Source organism: Mustela nigripes, chromosome 7 (assembly GCF_022355385.1).
Source record: "Mustela nigripes isolate SB6536 chromosome 7, MUSNIG.SB6536, whole genome shotgun sequence".
Classification (NCBI taxonomy): domain Eukaryota; kingdom Metazoa; phylum Chordata; class Mammalia; order Carnivora; family Mustelidae; genus Mustela; species Mustela nigripes.
In genome coordinates this window covers 109091803-109115660 of record NC_081563.1, presented here as the reverse complement: position 1 = coordinate 109115660, position 23858 = coordinate 109091803, and the positions used below count along the sequence as shown (strand labels likewise).

Sequence of the window (23858 nt, the reverse complement as noted above, 5' to 3'; positions counted from 1 at the left end):
ATAATTACCAGGGTTTTTTCTTTTCCAGAATTTATAGAAGACATTGTGTTAACAGTTTTTGAAAAAGAAGTTAGAAACTGAAAAGTCACTTTTTTGTTGCCAAAATTTTTCTGTTGGTATTTTTTTTTCCTTTTTCCCTTAGAGAACAGCCAATGAATAAGAAAAGGGAAGATTTAGCATTTTTTAATCTTTAAGAATGGTTTAATTCTTGTGAAATTTCTGATGTAAAGGGATGATATGGTTGGAGTACTCCAGTTGCTCCTAAAAGGAAGTTGTGAAGGTTGAGATAATGTCCACTGTTGGTTCATTTGTAAATTCACAGATAGATACATTCTTGTTTTTGTTTCTAGGGTCTATAACTATGAGCCGTTGACACAGCTCAAGAATGTCCGGGCAAATTACTATGGAAAATACATTGCTCTGAGAGGGACAGTGGTTCGAGTCAGTAATATAAAGCCTCTTTGCACCAAGATGGCTTTTCTTTGTGCTGCATGTGGAGAAGTTCAAGGTTTTTCTCTTCCAGATGGAAAATATAATCTTCCCACAAAGGTAATATGTTCTTTAACTTAATTATTTATTTTGGCAAAGAAGGCAAATCAGTTCACAGAAAACATTTTCCAGTATTTTTGAACACAGAGTTTATTTTTATTTTTAACTTTCAGTTTTTAAATTATGAAATACTTCAGGGTATAGAAAATAAAGAAATAAAACATTAATCACTACCCAGAAATTACATTTTGCCAGTTCCAGATATATTTTTAAAGATATAAATAAAGCATTACTGATGGTGATTAGTGTCTCTTGTAACCCTTGCTTGTACCATGCCCAGCGATAATCATTATCCTGAAGTTAATTTGTATTCTTTCTATTCACATTTTTATATTTTGACTTGAATAGGTATACACATCAAGTTTTCTTTATTCTCCTGTGTGAAAGTGAGGTGTTCCTTTTTTATTAACTTTATTTATTTATTTATTTATTTTTAAAAAGATTTTATTTACTTATTTGACAGAGAGAGAGATCACAAGTAGGCAGAGAGGCAGGCAAAGAGGGAGAGAGGAGGAAGCAGGCTCCCCGCTGAGCAGAGAGCCCGATGCGGGGCTCGATCTCAAAACCCTGAGATCATGACCTGAGCTGAAGGCAGAGGCTTAACCCACTGAACCACCCAGGCTCCCCTATTAACTTTTTTTAGACTATAGATCTTAAAGCCATAGAAAAGTGGAGAGAATATTTGTATACCCACCATTTTGAATTGACAAATAGTAATATTTTGTAATTTTAGCTTAAATTTTTAAACATAAAATACCAAGTATTAGAGTTGAAGTTTCTTCTTTGTTGCACTCCCCAGTTCCACGTGCTTTTTTCCATCCTCAGAAGGAGCCACTTTTCTGAAATTAGCATGAATTCTTCCAGTTTGCATTCTTATACCTGACTATATACCTGGAGGGTTTGTTTTGTTGTGTTTGTTTTTACAAAAATGATAGACTGAATGTAACATTCTGCCAATTTTTTTTTCACTTGGTTATTTTGGACTTTACCTATCTTAATACACACCTAGTTCTTTCATCTTTACTATTGTGGAGTATTCCATTGAATGAATAGCCACTATTTATTTATCCATTCTCCTGGTGGACATTTGTATTGTTTCCAGTTTTTTACAGTTATATGATGATACAGAGACATTCTTGCACATGTCTCCTTGGCAGAAGACTTTCTCAGTAGTGGGATATACTTATTGTTAACTATGAGATGTTGCCAAAAAACTTTCCAGAGTTGCTGGTTCCAGCTTACACCCCTCTTGGTAGTGTTAAACAATTGCCATTTCTCTGTATTCTCATCAACACTTGGTATTGTTAGACTCTTTAGATTTTGGCAGGCTGATTGGTATAAGTAGTATTTACACCAATTTCTATTGTAGTTGAACATCTTTTCATATCTTTATTGGCCATTGAATTTCCTTCTTTCTTGAATTTTCTGTTTAATATCTTATTTTTCTGTTTATACTATTGATGGGAGTTCCTTATGAATTCTAGATACTAACCATGGATTATATATATTATGGATGTCTTCTTGCAGTATTTGCTTTATCTTTTAACCTTGTGGTGTATTTTTTGTTCTGTAGTTTTATATTTTGATGTGGTTAAATTGATCATATTTTTTTCCCTTATAACTTTTGTGTTTTAAAAAGCCTTGCTTAAAAAGCCTTCTTTGCTTGAGCATTGTAAACATATATTTTCTTTTAATATTTTTAAGTTTCATTTTTATTTTTATTATTATTTTTAAAGATTTTATCCATTTATTTAAGAGGGAGTGAGTGAGAGCACACACATGAGTAGGGGTAGGGGCAGAGGGAGAGGGAGAAGAAGGCTCCCTGCTCAGCCCCTGACCTGGGGCTCTATCCTGGGATCCCAGTATCATGACCTGAGCCGAAGGCAGATGCTTAACTAACTGAGCCACCCAAATTCCCAAGTTTCATTTTTGTATTTAGATTTCTGTCCATCAGGAATTTAATCTTAGGAATGGCATAAAGCTGAGGATCTAATTTTGTTCTTGTAAATGAAAAGCCGGTTGTCACCATTTATTTATTAATTAAGCCCTGTATTCCTACAGATGTGTATTGTTTCCTCTATGGTACACTGTCCTTAGACATGTGAATGCATTTCATTTCACTGGTCCTATACCAGCTCTATACAGTCCTATTTACATTGATCTCATTAAAACTTTTGAAATGGCAGGGAGACTTACCATATCTATTCTTCTTTTCCAGAGTTGCCTTTATCAGCCTTGGACTTTAATACATTTTACATTTATTACATTTTTACACAAATTGAAATTTTTAAGGGTTTCTTCTCTTACAGGAAGAATAGGGTATGTGAGATTTGGCTATTGTTTCCGCATAATGGTATTGGTAAATGAGTGTCGTCTACTATTTGTCTGGGCTTAAGGTTTAGGCTCTGCCTTTAGTTCAGAGGCCAGAATTTCAATCCTGACTTACTGGGTAATTTCTGTTAACTGTATTTGATCAAGGTATTTCCAGGCCTCCCAATATAATGGGTAGTAATGCTGACTGGGAAGATGAGTACTAGTGTGTGAAAAGAGTTATGCATGTGTCTAAACTTCCATGAATTGAAGTGACCAGAAAGATGGTTGTTTAGGTGATCCATGTTTTAGTCACTATTACTGTATAACAAATCAGCCTAAAACCTAGTGGCTTAAAATAACAACAGTCATTTAATTATTTCTCATGGTTTCTGTTAGTCTGAAGTTTGGAAGAACTGCTTGGCTGGCTAGTTCTGCATCTAGGTTTCTTACAGTGTTGTAGTCAAACGGCGGATAAAGCAGAACAGCAAGAGGCTGGGGGCTAGCTGGGCATGTCTTCTCCATGAGTCTCTCTGGGTTGGTTTTGGCTTCTGGAACACAGTATGGCAACTTAGTCTGCTCATATGACTGCTGAGAGCTTCAAGAAATGGGTCCAGCTCTCATGAAAAAATGTCTTTGCCTCTTTTGACCTAGCCTCAGAAATCAGGTGACATCACTTCTGTTGGTTACAAAGTGAGTCATAAGCCTGTCCAGATCCCAGAAGAGGGAAATTAGACTCCATTTCTTTCTTTTTTTTTTTTTTTAAGATTTTATTTTTTTGACAGAGATCACAAGTAAATGGAGAGGCAGAGAGAGAGAGAGAGAGAGAAAAGCAGGCTCCCTGCTGAGCAGAGAGCCCCATGCGGGACTCGATCCGAGGACCCTGAGATCGTGACCTGAGCCGAAGGCAGCGGCTTAACCCACTGAGCCACCCAGGCGCCCTAGACTCCATTTCTTGATGGGGGAGTGGGAGTTCTAGAAAGGCTCATGGGGAGATACTGTTGCAACCATATTTGGAAAATACAGTCAACCACAATCTCTGAATTTGTAAATGCATCTTGAGGTCCAAATAGCAAACAAGTGACTTTTAAAATCTTGAACACAATTCACTTGCTTTTTGAGGATTGTCTCTGTGTGCAGTAAATATTATACAAACAGTGCAAAAGGAAGTGAGATAGGAGAGCTAGGGATTAAAGGAGACCCAGGAAGACTTTGGAAAAGGTGAGGATTGGGCTAGATATGTGGGACTGGATGCGAGAGGGCATTCAAGGATCAGGAGACTGCACACAAAGGAAGGAATATGTGCTCAGTATGAGAGGCTTGTGAGGAGCCTTGCACACCCACAGCTGGAAGAGTAAGAGCAGTGATCAAGAGGGACCAGCTGAAAAAATGCTTCGAAAGCTTACAATACAGAATTGGTGCAGGTGGATATAGAAAGTCATTAAGCTTGTAGTGCATATTATTATAACACCCTTCTGGGACCAACTTAAAACAATATTAAATGAAGCATTTTAATATGCATTTTCCTGAGATGTAATTGTAGTTTATCAAAATCTGGATGTGAATGAATCTTGTTGCAGTGTCCTGTGCCCACATGTCGAGGGAGGTCATTCACTGCTCTCCGTAGCTCACCTCTTACGGTTACGATGGACTGGCAGTCAATCAAGTAAGTAATCAGACTAAATAAGACACAGGTTTTAGATCTCTCATACTGCCAAGTAATCTAGAATATTCCTGTATTATACAGTGAGTCTTATCTATAGACAATGATAAAGTATATAATAAAGGATTTATTTGGTTAAGGATTTATATGTTGAAATTAATGCCTTTATTTGAAATTTGTTCTATATTAGATTCCAAAAAAGATTTTAAGTACAAGTGTCATGTCCTTTTACTATTGAGGGATAGTTCAATTTATTTCTCACTTACGTGATTCATTGAACTGGATATATACCAACAAAGTTGTATGATTTTATTTCCATTCTGTGATAGAAATGTTGTTTAGAAGTTTTAAAATAAAGAATCCCTTAGAAACGGGGATGTGTTTTATTTCATGTTCTCACTATGTGAGGCATTTTACTATAGGTTTGGGTTTTTTTTAAGCTATTTTTTGCAGATCATATAGATGTGTGTGTGTGTCTATTTTTAACCCAATAATTTATTCCATTTTATTTGGCTATAGTCCCATAACTCATCCCTGAATATGAAATAATGGGTAGTTTTTGGTTTTGTTTTTAAGATTTTATTTATTTGACAGAGAGACAGATTACAAGTAGGCAGAAAGGCAGGCAGAGAGACAGAGAGGAAGGGAAGCAGGCTTCCTGCTGAGCAGAGAGCGCAATGTGCGGCTCGATCCCAGATTCCTGGGATCGTGACCCGAGCTGAAGGCAGAGGCTTTAACCCACTGAACCACCCAGGCACCCTGATAATAGGTAGTTTTGAAGTCCGAGTGCTACCAAGAAACCTAGCTAAAACAGGTGATGGTTTTTTGTTTGTTTGTTTGTTTGTTTGTTTGTTTTAACAGGTGATGGTCTTAAAAATACTAAGAACCTACAGAAAAAGTGAGATGGATTGCTATAAAGCCCCGTCCTACTTCCCTTCACCTCTTTCTGTTCTGTAAAAACTAACACCAACATATGTAATTCTACAGTATGCTGAGATCTTCACAAATTCTCCATTTTATAAAAGAAGAAATGTTTGAGAATTTTTTTTTACATTTTATTTTAAAAAATTTTAGTTCCAGCGTAGACAACAGTTATATTTAGTTTCAGATGTACGATTATAGTGATGCTCAGTGCTCATCACAGTAAATGTATTCTTAATCCTCTTCACCTGTTTCACCCATCTCCCACCCATGTCCCCTCTGGTAATCAAGAGTTTGTCTCTATATTTAAAAGTCTGTTTCTTGGTTTGTTTCTCTCTTTTTTTCCCTTTGTTTGTTTTGTTTCTAAAATTCCACATTTGAGTGAAATCGTATGGTATTTGTCTTTCTCTGAATGACTTATCTCACTTAGCATTATACCAGATAGTTCCATCCATGTTGTTGCAAATGGAAAGATTTCATTCTTTTTTAGGGCTATGTTTAAGATTCTTGAGCGTGATTTGTGCCCTTTTAGTTCACAGGGGTCTGCAAAGACTGTAGGGCTTTCACCACTGAAGGGAGTGATGAGGGCCTCAAAGGAGCTGTGGCTCACAATAGGATAGGTGCATAGAAGGTCCATGGTAATTCATTTATTTGAACAAAATTTTGTTGCTTTTTGGTAAAAATAGCAGACAAGAAAATAGGCTTAAGTATTTTAATTGGATTTGAATGATCTCTTGATATTAGATTTAGAAAGGGAGGCCATGTAGGGGTGCATAATGGCACAGTTGGTTAAGCTGGTTTGGGCTCAGGTCATGATCTCAGGGTCATGAGAATGAGCCCTGAGTCAGGTTCCACACTCACTGGGAAGTCTGTTAGAGATTCTCTCTCTCCTAGTTCCCTTGGTCTCTCCCCACCTTGTAAAATAAACTTTAAAGAAAAATGGAGGCTATTTAAATCCTTTTCTGGAATCTTTAAATCATTTTCTTTTTAAAATATTTTATTTATTTATTTATTTGAGAGAGAGCATTAGCAGGGTGAAGGCAGAGGGAGAAGCGTATTTCCCGCTGAGTGGGGAGCCCGATGCTGGGCTCAATACTGGGTCTCCGGGATCATTGCCTGAGTTGAGAGCAGATGCCTAACCAACTGACCCACCCAGGCACCCCTTTTCTTGAATCTTTAAGTGTAAAGTATTGCTAAAGTTCATTTTGATTGAGTTATAGTAACACTTTGTTAGTATAGTATTAGCTTAAATTATGGTTTTATTCTACTAATGTATATATATATTAAATGACTACATACCCTAGGTGAAAGGTCTTCCTGCACTTAGAGTAAATTCAATTTCTTTTTTTTCTGAGGCTTAGTTTGGAATGGTCATAAAGAATTATTGTTTCTCAGCTAGTGCATTGAAATATTTGAATGCATCAAAGTGAAACTTTGCATTTGAAGCAGTCCCAGTTCTAAAGGTTTACCTGGTGAAAACAGTCACAGTATGTGAAGAAATAGTTGCTGAAAGTATATGTTTTCAGTGTGTGTGTGTGTGTGTGTGTGTTTAAATAGGGAACAGCCTAAGCTTCTGAAGAAGGTGTTTTAAGTAGGATGGTACAAGAGTATTGTGTAGCTATTAAATATGATGTTGCAGGAGAATATTTTGAAATGACATTAAAAACGTGTACAGTGTTTTTAGTGATAAAACTGGCAAGAAATAAAAAAATATGTTGAGAAGATACTCTCGGAAATGAGATTAGAGTAATTGTTAATTTTTCTTTCTGTTTATCTGTTTTAGTAAGAAGAGTCTAAATTGGGAGGTTAATACAGACATATAATGAATGTATTCCAAAGTTGTTATTTGAACATTCAGGGTTTTTACTTACATTCATTATTTAAAGAAGTTTTAAAGACTTCTGGGGAAGATGGCAGAGTAGGAGGATCCTAAGCTCACTTGGTCTCATGGATACAAGTAGGTAACACCAACATCAGTGTAAATAACCCCAAAAGCAACCTGAAGACTGGCAGAAGAGACTCTCCACAGCTAAATATAGAGAAGAGCACACAAGAGGGTAGAAAGAGTGAAGAGATGGTCAGGAGTCTCTCTCCTGTGGGGGAGAGACTCAGCAGCAGTTGTAGGGAGGGGAGAGAAGCAGACCTCCACAGCAGGCATCCAGGCACAGGGAAATTGCATGGGGAAGGCAAACACCCATAACCTTTGGTTTTGAAAACCAGAGGGGCTTCATTTTGTGAGTTCTTACAATCAGCTGGGCTTAACACCTGAACTTGAAAAATCAGTGGCTCAGCTCTGAGAGAGCTGTATGGTGAGAGGAAGCGGAATCCCTGCCTTTAAACAGACAGCACAACAAACAGCCCTGCTAAGATGCAGCATAGAAGTAGCAGTTTAAAAAATTCCTGGTTATCCCTGGGGCTAATAATACATTATATGTTAATTTAAAAAAATAAAAATTTTTTTAAATTATTGAAAAAAAACATAGACGAAAAGGAGCTTCAAAAAAAAGTTCCTTGTTATACAGGAGGGAGATTTGTTTACTAATCTCCGAGCATGTACTGGAGGGGCAGGCGCATTTGGGAGACTTATCGAAGAACAAAAGAGCTGGTGGGTGCTGTCTCCCCTCCCCGATCCCCAGCCTAGATACAGAGACACCTATGGGAACCAGGACAGTGCAGTACTCTCCACCTTCCACCTAGCTTGCTAATGGCACACTCCACCCCTATACTTTTATGTGGACTCAGCCCCTCCAAGTAGAGTAGGAGTTTTCCCAGTGACTACAGCTCCCCTCGTGCAGCCAGCTGGTGTGGACCTTGCTGGCACTGTGCACATAACTCCCTGCACTCGCCTGCAGGAGAGCATCCAGAGTGGCACCACAGTGTGGCAGTGAGCAAGCAGCCCTGACAAGAGCCAGTAGCACTCCAAAGTGACTCCTACCCCGGGGAGAGGGGAAGATAACCATTCATACCAATCCAGCTGTGTCCCCAGCAGTGGGCTGGAACAGACATCTGGTCTGACTGTAGGCCCTGCCCACCAAGAGAAGCTTCTCAGGGGATAATACAGGGAGAGCACCCTGCAGTTTGGTGTTCCTGCAGCTCTGGCAAACACCTGGCCTCAGTCAACTCAAGCCTGGGGTGGCCCAGGCTGGCCCACTAACAACACAGGGACCAAACCCTGCCCACAAGAGGCAAAGAGAACCATTATAGACTGCTGGACTGAAGATAAAATGTGTCTCAGCCATAATAGGGCACATGGAACACACACAGGAGATACCCCTGAAGGGCCATGTTCTTAAGAACAGGAGCCATTGCACTGCAGGGCATTATAGGACCCCTTCTTCGTAAAGCCACTACTTTCAAGAGTGGGAGACATAGCTGATTTTTCTAACACAGAAGCAGAGTCAGTCAAAATAAGGAAGCAGAGGACTATGTCCCAAGTGAAAAAACAGGAGAAAATCACAGCAAGAGACCTAAATGAAATGGAGATAAATATGCCTGATAGAGAGTTTAAAGTAATGGTCATAAAGATACTTGTACTAGAGAAAAGGGTGGAGGATCTCAGTGAGACCCTCAGCAAAGAGAAAACATAGAAAAGACTAAATCAGAGATGAAAAACTCAATAACTGAAATTAAAAATACACTAGTGGGAATAAATAGTAGACTAGCAGAACAGGTCGGAGGACAGTAATGAAAAGCATGCTGAACAGTAGAGAGGAAAAATAATAAAAAATGAGAATAGACTTACGGAATTCAGTTACACCATCAAGCATAGTAACATTTACTATAGGGATCCCAGAAGAAGAAGAGAGATAAAGGGGTCAGAAAATTACTTGAAGAAATAGGAACCCAAAACTTACCAAATCTGGGGAAGGAAAGAAATAGGAAGCACAGAATGAACTAAAAAAAATCAAATTAAGGAGGTCCAAGACACACAGTAGTTAAAATGGTTAAAAAAAAAAAAAAAAGAAGTGATAAAGAGAGTTTTAAAAGCTGTGAGAGAAAAGAACGAAAACATTTACATACAGAGGGAAACCTCATAAGGCTATCAGTTGATTGTTGAACAGAAACTTTCCAGACATATCTTTTGGGAGTTATAATTCAGCTCACTGCCATTGTGAAGTAAGTTAGAGAATTAAAAATAATTGGTAGTGGCCTGTGTCCATTGATAGATGAATGGATAAAGATGTGGTGTCTGTGTGTGTGTATAAATATAATGGAATGTTACTCAGCCATAAAAATGAATGTGATTTTTGCAATAACATGGAGGATTGAGAGAGTATAATGCTAAGTGAAATAAGTCAGTCAGGGAAAGACAAATACCATATGATTTCACTCATATGTGGAATTTAAGAAACAAAACGAATGATCAAAGAGAAAAAGAGACAAACCAAAAAAAAGTCCTAACTATAGGGAACAAACAGATGGTTACCAGAGTGGAGGTGAATGGGATGGGTGAAAATAGGGCTCATCGAGATGAGCACTGAGTCACGTATGGAATGGTTGCATCACTATGTTGTACACCTGAAACTAATATGACAATGTATGTTATTCTGGAATTAAAATTTAAAAAAAAAAGGGGGGGTTGGGAACAGATCACAAATGCCGGACTGGTAACTATTGGGCTTTCAAAGCCATGGTTGGTTTAAAGCGTTGGTTCCCATCATATGCCAACAAAAATCCATTGACCCAGAAGATTTTATGAAGTCCTGTGGAAGCCATCAGGATGGCTCTGTGGAATGAGAAAATACATGTGCCACTGGTTTCAGCAGATGGACTCCAGGTGGCCATCCCCAGGGGTTAGGGGCCAAGCGGCACTTGCTGGGGGAGATGCTAATTCAGTTGGTGAAAAGGTGGATGAGAGGCCCTAAGCCCCTGACCTCATGCTATATAATTGCTATATAATTAAATTGGAATGTGAGTGTGGCAAAAAAAAAAAAAAAAGTTTTAAGGTAATGCCTGTAAATATTTTTCAAAAATCAGTGTAGTAGACCACAGTTCCCACAACTGCTTATTGTGTTATACATAACTTTAGGTGACATCTTTTCATGGCTTCCCTCTCTTTACTCACTCACTCTCTGAACCAAGGATATTAGAGGTAATGCACGTGCCTTTACTACTCCCCCTTCTACTGCTAGACTTCTTTCAGCATGATGTTAATTTTACATTGTCAAGGTTTACTTCTCTATTCCAATCATAACTGTCTTCCTTGTTTAATCTATAGGTCATATCTAACAAAAAGAAGAGCATTTATATTTTTATGATCATCTTTGTTTAACAAAGAAACAAGGAAGGCGGTCAAATGCCAAGAAAAGGAAATGTAATATATGTTATTGTGTTGTTTTGTTTTTTCCCTTAAAATAAATGATCCATGTGTCAAAATCAAAGGAAGTTCTCTTTCTACTCTCTTGCATTCTTCCTTATTTTGGTGTGCTTCATATTTGGACTGTGTTGTTTAGCGCTTTTCCCACCTTTTGAAATCAGATTTCTGTCTGTGGTGTTCTGAAGTAATGAGAGTCTTCATCCTGCTGGACAGTGATCAGTTCTTCTGGAGTTGTCTTGGGCTCTAGAACATCTGTTTTCTGTCTTTGAGCTTCCTATCAGATATATTGATTGGACTTTTCATCTGTCTTTTAAACTTTTTTCACCCTTTGCTTTCTCTGTGCCATTTTCTAGATTTCTTTGGCTTTTTTGTTTGTTTCCTATAAATATTTGATTTTTATATACAAATATTTTTAAAAGATTTTGTTTATTTATTTGACACACACAGATCACAAGAAGGCAGAGAGGCAGTCAGAGAGAGGAGGAAGCAGGCTCCCGCTAAGCAGAGAGCCCGATGTGGGGCTCGATCCCAGGACCCTGGGACCATGACCTGAGCCGAAGGCAGAGGCTTTAATCCATTGAGCCACCCAGGAACCCAATATACATATTTTTAATTTTCCTGATCTCACACTTGTTTTCTCATAGTTCCCTTTTTATAGCCACTTATTGTTTTATAATGGTAGATTTTCTCAGAAACTCTTAGGCAGCTTTTCGTTTGTTTCTAATGTTCTTCTTTTCCCTGAATTATTGCCCTTTCATCCTGAAATGTCTGATGAGCAATGAGAAATTTTGGGGGTTAAGTAGGCTAGATTTCTTTTGCTATATTATAAGTAGGAGTTTTTCCTCATGAGGCATGCCTCCTGGTAAGAAGTTAGGAGTTTTGACTATCAAATTTTACTCCGTGAATATGTTTTTGAATCAGAGTTGGGTTTCTCAGATGCCAGAATGAGGAGGCTTTGTTCTGGAGCTGTGATGCCCTCATTAGATGCTGTTACTCCCCTCACAATAGATGAATCCATTACTCTAGAACAGTGCTCTGGGTTTTGTTAAACAGGAAAGCCTGGTTTGCTGGAATGCTCTCATTCTTTGCTTACCTACCCACCTACCAAAGAATTCTGAACAGCTATTCTGTTACTTGTCTTTCAGTTAATTATCCTATTTCCTTTTAGCCAGCCACTGAAAGGATGTTTCACCTATGTAAGAAACAAGAATTCCCTACTCTCCATTCCTGCCAACTCCAACCTAGAGGCTCCCACTTCTCTTAGATCCTTGTAACTTTTTCCTGTGTGTATTTTGGACTTTGTTTTACTTATCTATACTTTCCCACTTGCTGTGTTCTAAAATGTCAGGAGGTCTTGTTTATTGGTAACACCTCTGCACACCCTAAAACTTCTCTTTACCTATGTAGTAACTGCCATTTTGGTGGACATTTTGGAGAGAGGGTAGACAAGTGTATATGCTTATCCTGCCATCCTTAATAGGAAACTGCTGAAGTAATATTAGATACACCGTTGAGCTTCCCCGCCCCCCCCAACTAATCTGCTCTTTATCTAGCTTGGTACCTTGTGGGTGTGAATAGATGACATGTTGAAAAAATTAAAGTCAGTATCTATACTCATTGAAAATTGTTTAAATTTTTAGAATCCAGGAGCTGATGTCTGATGATCAGCGAGAAGCAGGTCGGATTCCACGAACAATAGAGTGTGAACTTGTTCACGATCTTGTGGATAGCTGTGTCCCAGGAGACACAGTGACCATTACTGGAGTTGTCAAAGTCTCAAATGCTGAAGAAGGTATTATATAAATCTTTTCTCATTTTGATTGTTTCTTAAAAATTTGCCAGCATCTTTTTTGAAGATACCTTTGAATCTCCACTAATACAAGGAATTCCTTATTTCTTACATGGGTGAAACTTTTCCTTTAAAATAAAGGTTTATTTGTAGCTTAGTGTACCTTTTTTTTTTCATTCTGTTTCTTTGTAGAGAAAATGAAAATACCAATTATTGTATTTCATACTTTGAAATTTACAGGTTCTCGAAATAAGAATGACAAATGCATGTTCCTGTTGTACATTGAAGCAAATTCTGTTAGTAATAGCAAAGGACAGAAAACAAAGACTTCTGAGGATGGGTGTAAGCATGGAGTGTTGATGGAGTTCTCACTTAAAGACCTTTATGCCATCCAAGAGATTCAAGCTGAAGCAAACCTGTTTAAACTCATTGTCAAGTATGTATGAGATTATCTGAGGTTTTGTTATGTTATGTACCCCATAGGGGTGCTCTTGGCTACAAGTAAAAAAAACTAGTCAAAATGGTTGCAAATTTCAGTTCATAGGTCAAAGCCAGCCCACTGCCCATTTTTTTTATGGCCCATAAGAAGTCACTTATATTCAGTAAATATTCGTAATATTCTTTTATAAAAAGATGCAAATTGAGGCAACCTTTGCTTTAGTGGTTAAGAGCTTTTTTTTTCTTTTTTTAATTTTAGTTAAATCTAAATTAAAATCCCACTTCAAGCACTTACTTCCAGTGTGGTTGGAAACATGTTACTTATTACCTCCTTCATTTTTCTCATCTTAAAATAGAAATAATTCCTGCCTCAGGTTGTTCCAAGGATTACATGAGATTTTATAACATACTTAACACAGTTAACACAGCATGCTGTTACTTTAAAAGCTTTTAAACAATTTTTTGGATGATTTTGAAGAAATAGGAAAACAAGAGAGACTGAAAAACAGATGTACCTAACATTAGTAAAGAACAGGTTTTGAAATGCGTTGTGTTAGAACACATAACCCCGTTGTGTTTTCCTTACTTGGGCTTAGGACACTAAGAGAATTTGACCGTTTCTTTCTTTAATAAGTTAGTCAGCTGAGAAAAGTATAGAGTTCCTCAGGGGGTCTTTGTCCTTAAACCCTCAGAGACTTCTCTGAATAGACAGCCATCCATACATACCCTGGGAGAAGGGGTGCTCTGAGCTAGAGTAAGGGTGTGATCTGTGGAGCATGGACATTGTGGTGAGGGAGAGGAGCCAGGTGGGGAGGATCCACCTGGCTGAAGATCAAAACACCTCTTTGATTGGTCCCTCTTACCCATTTTGAATAAGAAAGACCTTTGCAGTGATCCTTCTGCCATACTAGAAAGATTTTCCCACAGGTTGTTTTTACCCTTTAATTCTATATTTGGGATTTCAGCATTAAAACTAGAATTTTCATGGTTGTCCATTTGTTAATCTTGGAGGGCATGGCAAATTAGGCAGGCTGCCTGGTTTTATAAATAAAATTTTATTTGAACACAGTGCCATCCATTCATCGATGTGTAACTACTTTCGTACAAGTTAAGTAGCTGTGACCCAGACAGTAAAACTGAAAAGATATCGTTCTGGCCTTTTAAGAAAAAGTTTGTCCACCTTTGCTAGATTAACAAGTGGAGGACCATGAAAGGAGAATGGAGAAGACAGTGGAAGGTTGTTTTAGTTTAGGTTTCTTCAGAAGCAACAATTTGGGTAAGCATTTATTTGGGAGGTAATCCCCAGGAATACTGGTAAGGGAATGGGAGAGTGAGAAGGGGTGGTAATCCATGTATGGTGCCTAAAGTAGAAGACTGTGATTATGAGGTCTTTTAAAGGCTGGTGATAGATCCACAGTAGAACTTTTAAATGCTTTGCACAGGGGCACCTGCGTAGCCTAATGGTTAAGCATCTGACTCTTGATTTGGGCTCAGGTCATAATCTCAGTGTCCTGAGATTGAGCCCATGTTTGGTGTGGAACCTGCTTGAGATTTTCTCTGTCCCTCCCTTCCCCTGCTGTTGCTCACTCTTTCGAAAAAGTAAAATGCTTTACAAGTATTGTCTCCCTTACACAGCCACAATTTTTAAAGCATTCTTCCCTTTATGAATTAACCAGAATTTCGAGAAGCTGTCAGAGTAAAATGTCTTGAGTTGTTTGAGGGATTTAAATTTTATGTTTGCCTTTTCCCTTTTTTGATGCTAAATAAAAGCAAGTGAAGCAAGTTATAAAGCAGATCTTCTAATGGATTGATGAAGCATAAATAAGAATTTATAAGTCGTATTCTGTTTTTCAGCTCACTTTGCCCTGTCATTTTTGGTCATGAAGTAAGTATTTCATCTTTACCCAAAAATATATAAAGTTGGCAAAAAAGAGTTAATTTTTATAAGCCATTTATTTGTATTTCAATATGTCATTGCTCTTGATAAGCGGATGATATGAAAAGCAAACTACAGCTTCATTGTATGAACAAGCTTCTTACTAATTTGAGCTAATAGGAATGAGGTACCTTTAAAGTGACTTGGGGCACTAAGTGTTAAAGCAGAAGCTAGCAAGTATTTCCCAGTTTTGTGGAGTAGATTCATGCCTTGCAAGGTAGGTCTTTACTCACTGCCTTTTAAAGGTACTTCTTTGGTTTTATGTGCTTACTAGTTCTTGCTTTCTAATCATTTACCTTATAGAAGTTTTTATTGTAAGTTAATTTCTTTAGGGAAAAAAGTAAAGTTCAATCATGTTTTTTAAAAAATTCTCAAGTAAATGTAAATATGGAAGGAGAAGCATCCCTTTTTTGCTGTTCATCTTTGTGTCTTTCTCAGTTTTGAGGTTTTTCTCCTCCCCCCCTCCCACACCCCCCTTTCACACTTGAGCTTGTTAAAGCAGGCTTGGCATTAGCACTTTTCGGAGGAAGCCAAAAATATGCAGATGACAAAAACAGAATTCCGATTCGAGGGGATCCACATGTCCTTGTTGTTGGAGATCCAGGCTTGGGAAAGAGTCAGATGCTACAGGTAGGAAATCAGTCATCTAATATTTGATATATTCCTTATGAAATGTATGACTGATTAATAAGTGGATTTTCTCAAAGCTTCTAATATCTGTGTTCCAGAGGATAGAGTTAGTCTGGTGGTAAAAGTGAATTGGGGTTTGTGTGGGTAATGTGTCACTTCTCTCTGGCTGTCCTTTCAAATAGAGTCCGCTTTCTGTCATACAGGCTGTGTACACATGGTGGTCTGTTGAGATGTCAGCTATTGTGAAGTGTTAACCATTTCTCTAATTCCTTTTTTTTGGTATCAGCTTTGCTAGTCTATTTTGTTGCAGCTTCACCTATGAACAGAATAGTTTCAGAAAGTAAAGAGCAGGGAAGCAGGGTCATGCCTTCTTTCTTCACAAAACTACATAAACACTGTATTGAGCTTTAGGAACCGTCTGATAAAGATAAGAGATCTGTGTACATCTCCACTGCTTCTCTGTGAGTTTTAAGTAAGGCAACTTCTGTGACCAACTTCTTGTTGGTGCCCAAGAATGTTCTGCCTCTGCCAGTCAGAGCTTAGCAGTCTCCCACCAGGGCTTATGATGGCCCTAGTAGGTTCTGCTTATTGGATTTCTTGTGGTTGCCTGGGAATGACACCTGGTAAGCCAGTCATAATGTCCTTTCTGAGAATACCCATGTGTCCCATTCCTTCTGACCAGCCCCAGTGTAGAAAAATGTGACCAGAGGGGCACCTGGGTGGCTCAGTCATTAGGCGTCTGCCTTCAGCTCGGGTCATGATCCCAGGGTCCTGGGATTGAGCCCTGCATCAGGCTCCCTGTTCTATGGGGAGCTTGCTTCTCCTTCTCCCATTCCCTCTGCTGTGTTCCCTCTCTCGCTGTGTGTCTGTCAAATAAATAAATAAAATCTTTTAAAAAAAAAAAAAAAGAAGGAAGGAAGGAAAATGTGACCAGACTAGGGATCTCTTTGTAAGTAGTCCTGTGGCTACTGAATCTTTGTTCAGGGGAACTCTGACTGCATATCAGAATCATCTTTGGAACTCTGAAAATCCTGGGGCATGCCCTAGTCCAACTAAATTAAGAACCTCTGGATTAGGGTTCTAGTATATCTGTGTGTGTATAATCTTCCACAGGTGATTGCACTGGGCAGCCAGTATTGAGAACAGCTCTGACTTCACCACTGCATTTATAAGCCCACTGTCCTTCAGCTTGAGTCTTGATCCCAGGGTTCTGGGATCGAGCCCTGCATCGGGCTACCTGCTCAGTGGAGAGTCTGTTTCTTCCTCTCTCTCTGCTGCTCTGCCTGCTTGTGCTCTCTCTCACTCTCTCTGTCAAATAAATAAGATCTTTAAAAAAAAAAAAATTTACTTATTTAGGGGTGGCTGGCTCAGTCACTTAAGTGTCTGTCTTTGGCTCTGGTCATGATCTCAGGGTCCAAGGATCAAACCCCGCATCAGGCTCTCTGCTCAGCAGCAAGTGTGCTGCTTTTTCTCCCTCTGCCCCTTCCCCTGCTTATGCTCTCTCTTGCTCACTCCCTCAAATACATAAGTGAGACTTAAAAAAAAATTTTTGAGAGAGGAGAGCAAACTAATGCACCTGCTAGCACAGCAGGGACGGGCAGAGGGAAAGAGAGAATCCCAAGCAGACTCCTGTCCAAGTGCAGAGCCTGACATGTAGCTCAATCCTGCATCTTGACCCAAGCCAAAATCAAGAGTCGGAAGCCCAACCAACTGAGCCACCCAAATACCCCTCTCATACTCCTTTTTAATTTAAGAAATAGTTCTTGGCAGATGATGGTTTCAAAATAGATTTTAATGGTACTGAAAAAAATTTAATACCAAGGAATGACACTGGCAGTTTTTTCATGTTTTTTAAAACCTGGGATAATGCCATTTAGTTTAATTTAAAAATAGAAACTGTAATATTAATAGAAATTAAATGTTGTAGACAGTGGAGTGTGTTGTATGTAAGTGTTCTAGCCCTGCTAAACCAGAGTGTTTAAAAATTAGGTTAACATTAACAGTTACGAATTGTTTACTGCCTTTCATTGGATATGTGTGTCAGGTACCAGATTAAGTGCCTTACATACATGATCTTACTTTTACTCCTCAGGGATGTAGGTGATAAAACATAAACTGAGGCTCAGAGAGATCTGAGAGCAGCATAGTCAGTATACAGTAAAGCCAAGATTTAAACAGTCTTCCTGACTTTGGACGTCCAGGCTTTTAGTTCTTATGCTATTTAACCACTTTTCTGACCTGCCATAGCTTGTTTACTCACAAGGTCAGCATTATTGAGCTATTTTATTACCTGCTATACAAAGAAGCATTGAAACCTTTGAAATTAAAATTGGCTCTCATGTATTTTCTATTTGAACTTGAAAATGAAGCATAAAATGAAACTGTGTGTGTTCATATGACCACAGACATCAGAGGCAGGCTGCCTGGGTTTACACCTTCATAGCAGTGTGAGTTACTCTCTGCAGGCCTTGGTTTTCTGTCACAAGATGGGGATGTAATAATACCTTGCTATTAACTGTGGTAGTAAAGATTATACAGTAAAGCTGTTAGAAGAGTACTTGGCATATAACTGACATTTGTGAGCAGTCACTATTAGCTGTTTTTCCCTTTTACTTTGTCTGATTCTTTTTCTAATTTTTTTTTTCACTTCCTAATTATTTTACTACATTTATTATTATCTATGCCCTTGAGGTAACATCTGTTGTTTTTGAATGGGTGTTACTATGTATGCATTTCTTTCCAGATCCATGTTCAGTGATGTCATGTTTCTAGCTTAAAATTGGCCATGATGGAAGTACTTATATGCTGGAAAATGTTACAAATCAGAGCTTTTTCTTCCTCTGAGAATTGGTTATTAAAAAGTTAGCAGCACACCACTAATTACAGCTCAGCATCTCCTTCTATCCAATCCTCCTTCCTTCACATCATCATAAGTGTTGATCCCAAGGGTAATCGCTAAGAAACCTCATGCACACAATTCTCTGTCTCAGAGTCTGTGTCCCAGAGAATGCAACCTAAAACAACAAAGAAGAATAGGTAGGATCAAACATATCATATAGGACATAGGGGATGAAAATAAGAAAAGTTAAGAAAAACAGATTAAAACAATTGAGGAGGAAATAATATAAAAATCAGACACCAAACATCCACGTACATACTTCTGGATACATTAGAGAAGACAATCAAAATAATAAAGTAGAATTAATATTTACAACTATAATTCAATAATATTTCCTTCATAAGGGTGGAGGGAAAGAAGACATGAATCTTCATACTGAAAGAACACATGATGCACTAAGTTAAACAGACCCAGATTAGTCAACACTTAGATTTTTTTTAATTTTTATTTTATTTCACTTTTTTATTAACATGTAATGTATTATTTGCTTCAGGGGTACAGGTCTGTGAATCGTCAGTCTTACACAATTCACAGGACTCACCATAGTAGTCAACACTCTTTTTCTAATTTTTTTTAAGGATTTATTTATTAAAGAGCACACGGTGGGTGAGGGCCATAGGGAGACAGAGAGAGAATCCCAAGCAGATGCCATGCCCAGTGTGCAGCCCAATGCAGGGCTTGATCTCACAATCCTGAGATCAGGACCTGAACCAAAATCAAGAGTCCAATGTTCAACTGCACCACCCAGACAGCCCTGGCTGATTCTTTTAAACCTTCTGTTTCCCTAGGCAGTATGCAACGTTGCTCCCCGTGGTGTGTATGTTTGTGGTAATACCACAACCACCTCTGGCTTGACTGTAACTCTTTCAAAAGATGGTTCCTCTGGAGATTTTGCTTTGGAAGCTGGTGCCCTTGTACTTGGCGATCAAGGTAAGAGACCAAACTCTCCACTGTTGACAACATTTAATTTCCCTAATATTACAGCTTCTATTTTTAAATTGAGCCAAGGGTTTTAAAGGCATTATTCCAGATCTAAGTAATTAGTAGTTCTGGAGCTTTGGGCTGTTTTTTTAAGACTTTCTCTTTCCAGTTAATTTCTTTACATTCTGTTCAAGAGGCATTTGGATAGCACTGTATCAACCAGTGAGTTGAGAATGAGTACCAGAAAAGAATAACTGGAAATACAGTTTATACTGCAGAATTGAAACTGGTACTTATTGTCATTCATTTTCAGAATCCTGCAACAGACACAATTATATATTGCTCCTTGTACTTCCCATTTCATAACAACCATCACATTTGTGATCATTTATTTAAAGCCTGTTTTAAAACTTTACATTAAGCGGGGGGATTTCGTCATCCTATTAACTGCCATATTCACATTGCCCAATACATAGGTGCATAGTCAATATTTGCTGAGTGCCTGACTATTACTTAGCCCAGCATATCATCTGGATTATGATAGTTCAAGGATAAGGTGAATGTTACCCTTTTACTCACAGACAAGACTTAAAATAAGAATTTAGAGCTATTACTTTATAATTAGAGGTTTTGCTATATTTTTAGCCCATTTCATTGGATGTTTTTCAGGATATGACTGCTAGTTTATAAGAAATCCACTTAGAGGGCTCAATAAGAATTGAGCTTTGTTACCCAAGTTTCTCTTGGTGATGCTCTAACCCTACTGAAAAGCATGTTCCCTTGCATGTGTCAGGCAGTGCGCAGATTCCAGTCAAGGTCTTTCATTCCTTTGCTTGTCAATGACCTCCACATTTCTGAATCCTCTCAGCACCCACACCTGCCTGCCCCCCCCCCCCCCCCACATTGATACTTTACCTCCTTGGTTTCCAGGACATTATACTCTTCTGGTTTTCTTCTCATTTCATTGACTGTTCCTTCTCAGTCTTGTTTTTTATCTCCCCAGCCTTAACTGGTTGGCACCTCCAGATGCCTTTCTTGTGCCTTTATTTTCTTAGTCTGTTTACCTTCTTGATCTTATCTAGTCTCATGGCTTTGCCTAGCTATTTGCTGAAAATTTCCAAATTTATATCTCTTCTTCAAACTTAACGTGTCTTAAGCTGAAATCCTAATGTTCCCCTTCAAATTAATTCTTCTTACAGGCTTTCTCATCTCAGTCAGTGATAATTCCATCCTTCTGTTTGCTCAAATCAGAAAATGTGCATTCATCCTTGATTTTTGCTCATACCCCATATCCAGTCTATCAACAAATACTGTGGGCTCTATCTTCTGTATATGTCCACTATCCAGCCTCGTCTCCATGGCTGCTGTCATCTCTTACATGAATTAGTAGTGCAATCTTATAGTGCCTGTGACCACCCTTGCCCTTCCTGTTGCTCTTAACAAGGCAGAGCTATCCCATTAAAACTCAGATCAAGGGGCGCCTGGGTGGCTTAGTGGGTTAAAACCTCTGCCTTCGGCTCAGGTCATGATTACACGGTCCTGGGATTGAGACCCGGATCAGGCTCTCTGCTCGGCAGGGAGCCTGCTTCCCTTCCTCTCTCTCTGCCTGCCTTTCTGCCTACTTATGATCTTTGTCTGTCAAATAAATAAAATCTTAAAAAAAAAAAAGATCAAGTTTATTCTTCTGCTCAGAACCTTCCAGTGGCTTCCTGTCTCACTCAGAGTGAAAGCTCAAGGCTTGACAGTGGTCCAGGGCTATTCACATTCTGGCCTTCAAATCACCTCTTTTGCCTCATCATCTGCTTCTCCCCTCTTATTCTCCAGCTACATAGTCTTCTGGCTATGCCTGGAACACAACCAGCACTCCAGGGATATCACATTCCTACTTTAGGCCTTTGTATTCATGCTTTCTTTACCCCAGATGGATCTGCAAGGCCTGGTCCCTTTCTACCTTGAAGTTTTTGCTCAAATGTCCTCTCCTTACCCAGAAAACTGATCTTACATAATTATGCCTATGTCTTGCAGTTCTTGAAATAATACTGTCTTTTGAATATAACTGTATCTTATCTCACCTGTTTGAATGTAAGTCTTTGAGCTTTTTTTTTTATTTTTTATAAACATATAATATATTTTTATCCCCAGGGGTACAGGTCTGTGAATCGCCCGGTTTACACACTTCACAGCACTCACCAAAGCACATACCTCCCCAATATCCATAATCCCACCCCCTTCTCCCAACCCCCCTCCCCCCAGCAACCCTCGGTTTGTTTTGTGAGATTAAGAGTCACTTATGGTTTGTCTCCCTCCCAATCCCATCTTGTTTCATTGATTCTTCTCCTACCCACTTAAGCCCCCATGTTGCATCACCACTTCCTCATATCAGGGAGATCATATGATAGTTGTCTTTCTCCGCTTGACTTATTTCGCTAAGCATGATACACTCTAATTCCATCCACGTTGTCGCAAATGGCAAGATTTCATTTCTTTTGATGCTGCATAGTATTCCATTGTGTATATATACCACATCTTCTTGATCCATTCATCTGTTGATGGACATCTAGGTTTTTTCCATAGTTTGGCTATTGTGGACATTGCTGCTATAAACATTCGGGTGCACGTGCCCCTTCGGATCACTATGTTTGTATCTTTAGGGTAAATACCCAGAAGTGCTATTGCTGGGTCGTAGGGTAGTTTTATTTTCAACATTTTGAGGAACCTCCATGCTGTTTTCCAGAGTGGCTGCACCAGCTTGCATTCCCACCAACAGTGTAGGAGGGTTCCCCTTTCTCCGCATCCTTGCCAGCATCTGTCATTTCCTGACTTGTTAATTTTAGCCATTCTGACTGGTGTGAGGTGATATCTCATTGTGGTTTTGATTTGTATTTCCCTGATGCCGAGTGATATGGAGCACTTTTTCATGTGTCTGTTGGCCATCTGGATGTCTTCTTTGCAGAAATGTCTGTTCATGTCCTCTGCCCATTTCTTGATTGGATTATTTGTTCTTTGGAGTTTTTGAACTTTTTGAGGGTCACTCTCATATCTTCATTTTTATAGCCCTCACAACACTTGCCTATGGAAAATGCTGAATGAGAAAATACTGAATAAAAGTTAGTTAAGAGGAGTGCTTTGTTTGCTGTAAAACAGGCACAAATTCTTAAGTGTATGACAGTTCATAATTTTTTTTAAAAGATTTTATTTATTTATTTATTTATTTATTTATTTATATGACAGAGAGAAACAGCCAGAGAGGGAACACAAGCAGTGGGAGTGGGAGAAGCAGACTTCCCACGGAACAGGGAGCCTGATGCAGGGCTGGATCTCAGGACCCTGGGATCATGATATGAACTGAAGGCAGTTACTTAATGACTGAGCCACCCAGGCACCCTTGACAGTTCATAATTTTAACTGCTGGAAACAATTCAGTACTTTATTATGAAACAGTTTCCATCCTGTAAGATTTGGAGCTTGACCAAAGAAAGCTTTTGTCTGTATTATTTTACTGTGATTATAGGTATTTGTGGGATAGATGAATTTGATAAGATGGGGAATCAACATCAAGCCTTGTTAGAAGCTATGGAACAGCAAAGTATTAGTCTTGCTAAGGCTGGCATGGTTTGTAGCCTCCCTGCAAGAACATCCATCATTGCTGCTGCAAATCCAGTTGGAGGACACTACAATAAAGCCCGAACAGTTTCTGAGAATTTAAAGTAAGTCTCTTCAGATATTTATATTTATATCTTTAATATAGTGAATCCTTATAAATCAATAAGAAAAAGATAACAGAAGACATAATCGTTCACAGAAATGGAACCTTCCAGTAAATGTACTGTTTGAGGACCACAAATTAAAACAATGAAATACCATTGATAGCTCTTAGATTGTCAGACATTTCAAATATTTATAATCATTGACAAAGGATTGGAGAAATGGGTTCTCACATATTCAAGTTAGCATACGGAAGGACAACTGGCATGTTTATCACTATTTCTCTTGAGAGAGCAAGCATGAGCAAGTGGTAGGGGGTGCAGAGGGAGGAGGAGAGAGAGCTCAAGCAGGCTCCATGCCCAGCGCAGAGCCTGACCAAGGGCTTGATTTCACAACCCTGAGATCATGACCTGAGCCAAAAATCAAGAGTTGGACACTTAACCAAATGAGCCACCTAGGTACCCCGTTTATCAGTATTTTAAATGTACATTCTCTTTGTTTTAGTCAGTTCTACTTTTAGGAAAAATACTCACAGAAATAGCCATGCAAGTGTACAGAGATATATTTACAGGTGGGGTATGATGGCATTATCACAACCAAAAATCGGAAACAACTTAAAATGCCCTTTGAAAAGGAAGTGGTTAAACTATGGCAAGGCTGTATGGTGGAAAGTAACATTTACAAAAACGGAAGTAGCTCTGTATGTGCTGATAGCTCTGTGCTTTACTGTTAAAAGAACACATTATAGGGACACCTGGGGGGCTCAGTCAGTTAAGCATG

At 38.7% G+C, this 23858-nt stretch overlaps 1 protein-coding gene across 1 annotated transcript in view; it reads left to right on the top strand.

Annotated features, from left to right (window-relative positions):
* MCM8 (minichromosome maintenance 8 homologous recombination repair factor) overlaps positions 1–23858 on the top strand; it is a 47204-nt gene that overhangs the window by 8641 nt on the left and 14705 nt on the right. Inside the window, exons 7-14 of the mRNA XM_059407913.1 lie at positions 351–549; positions 4440–4525; positions 12401–12552; positions 12790–12985; positions 14842–14872; positions 15413–15553; positions 19241–19382; positions 22885–23080. Coding sequence (XP_059263896.1) covers positions 351–549; positions 4440–4525; positions 12401–12552; positions 12790–12985; positions 14842–14872; positions 15413–15553; positions 19241–19382; positions 22885–23080 — 1143 coding nt within the window. The remainder of the gene's footprint in view (positions 1–350; positions 550–4439; positions 4526–12400; positions 12553–12789; positions 12986–14841; positions 14873–15412; positions 15554–19240; positions 19383–22884; positions 23081–23858) is intronic.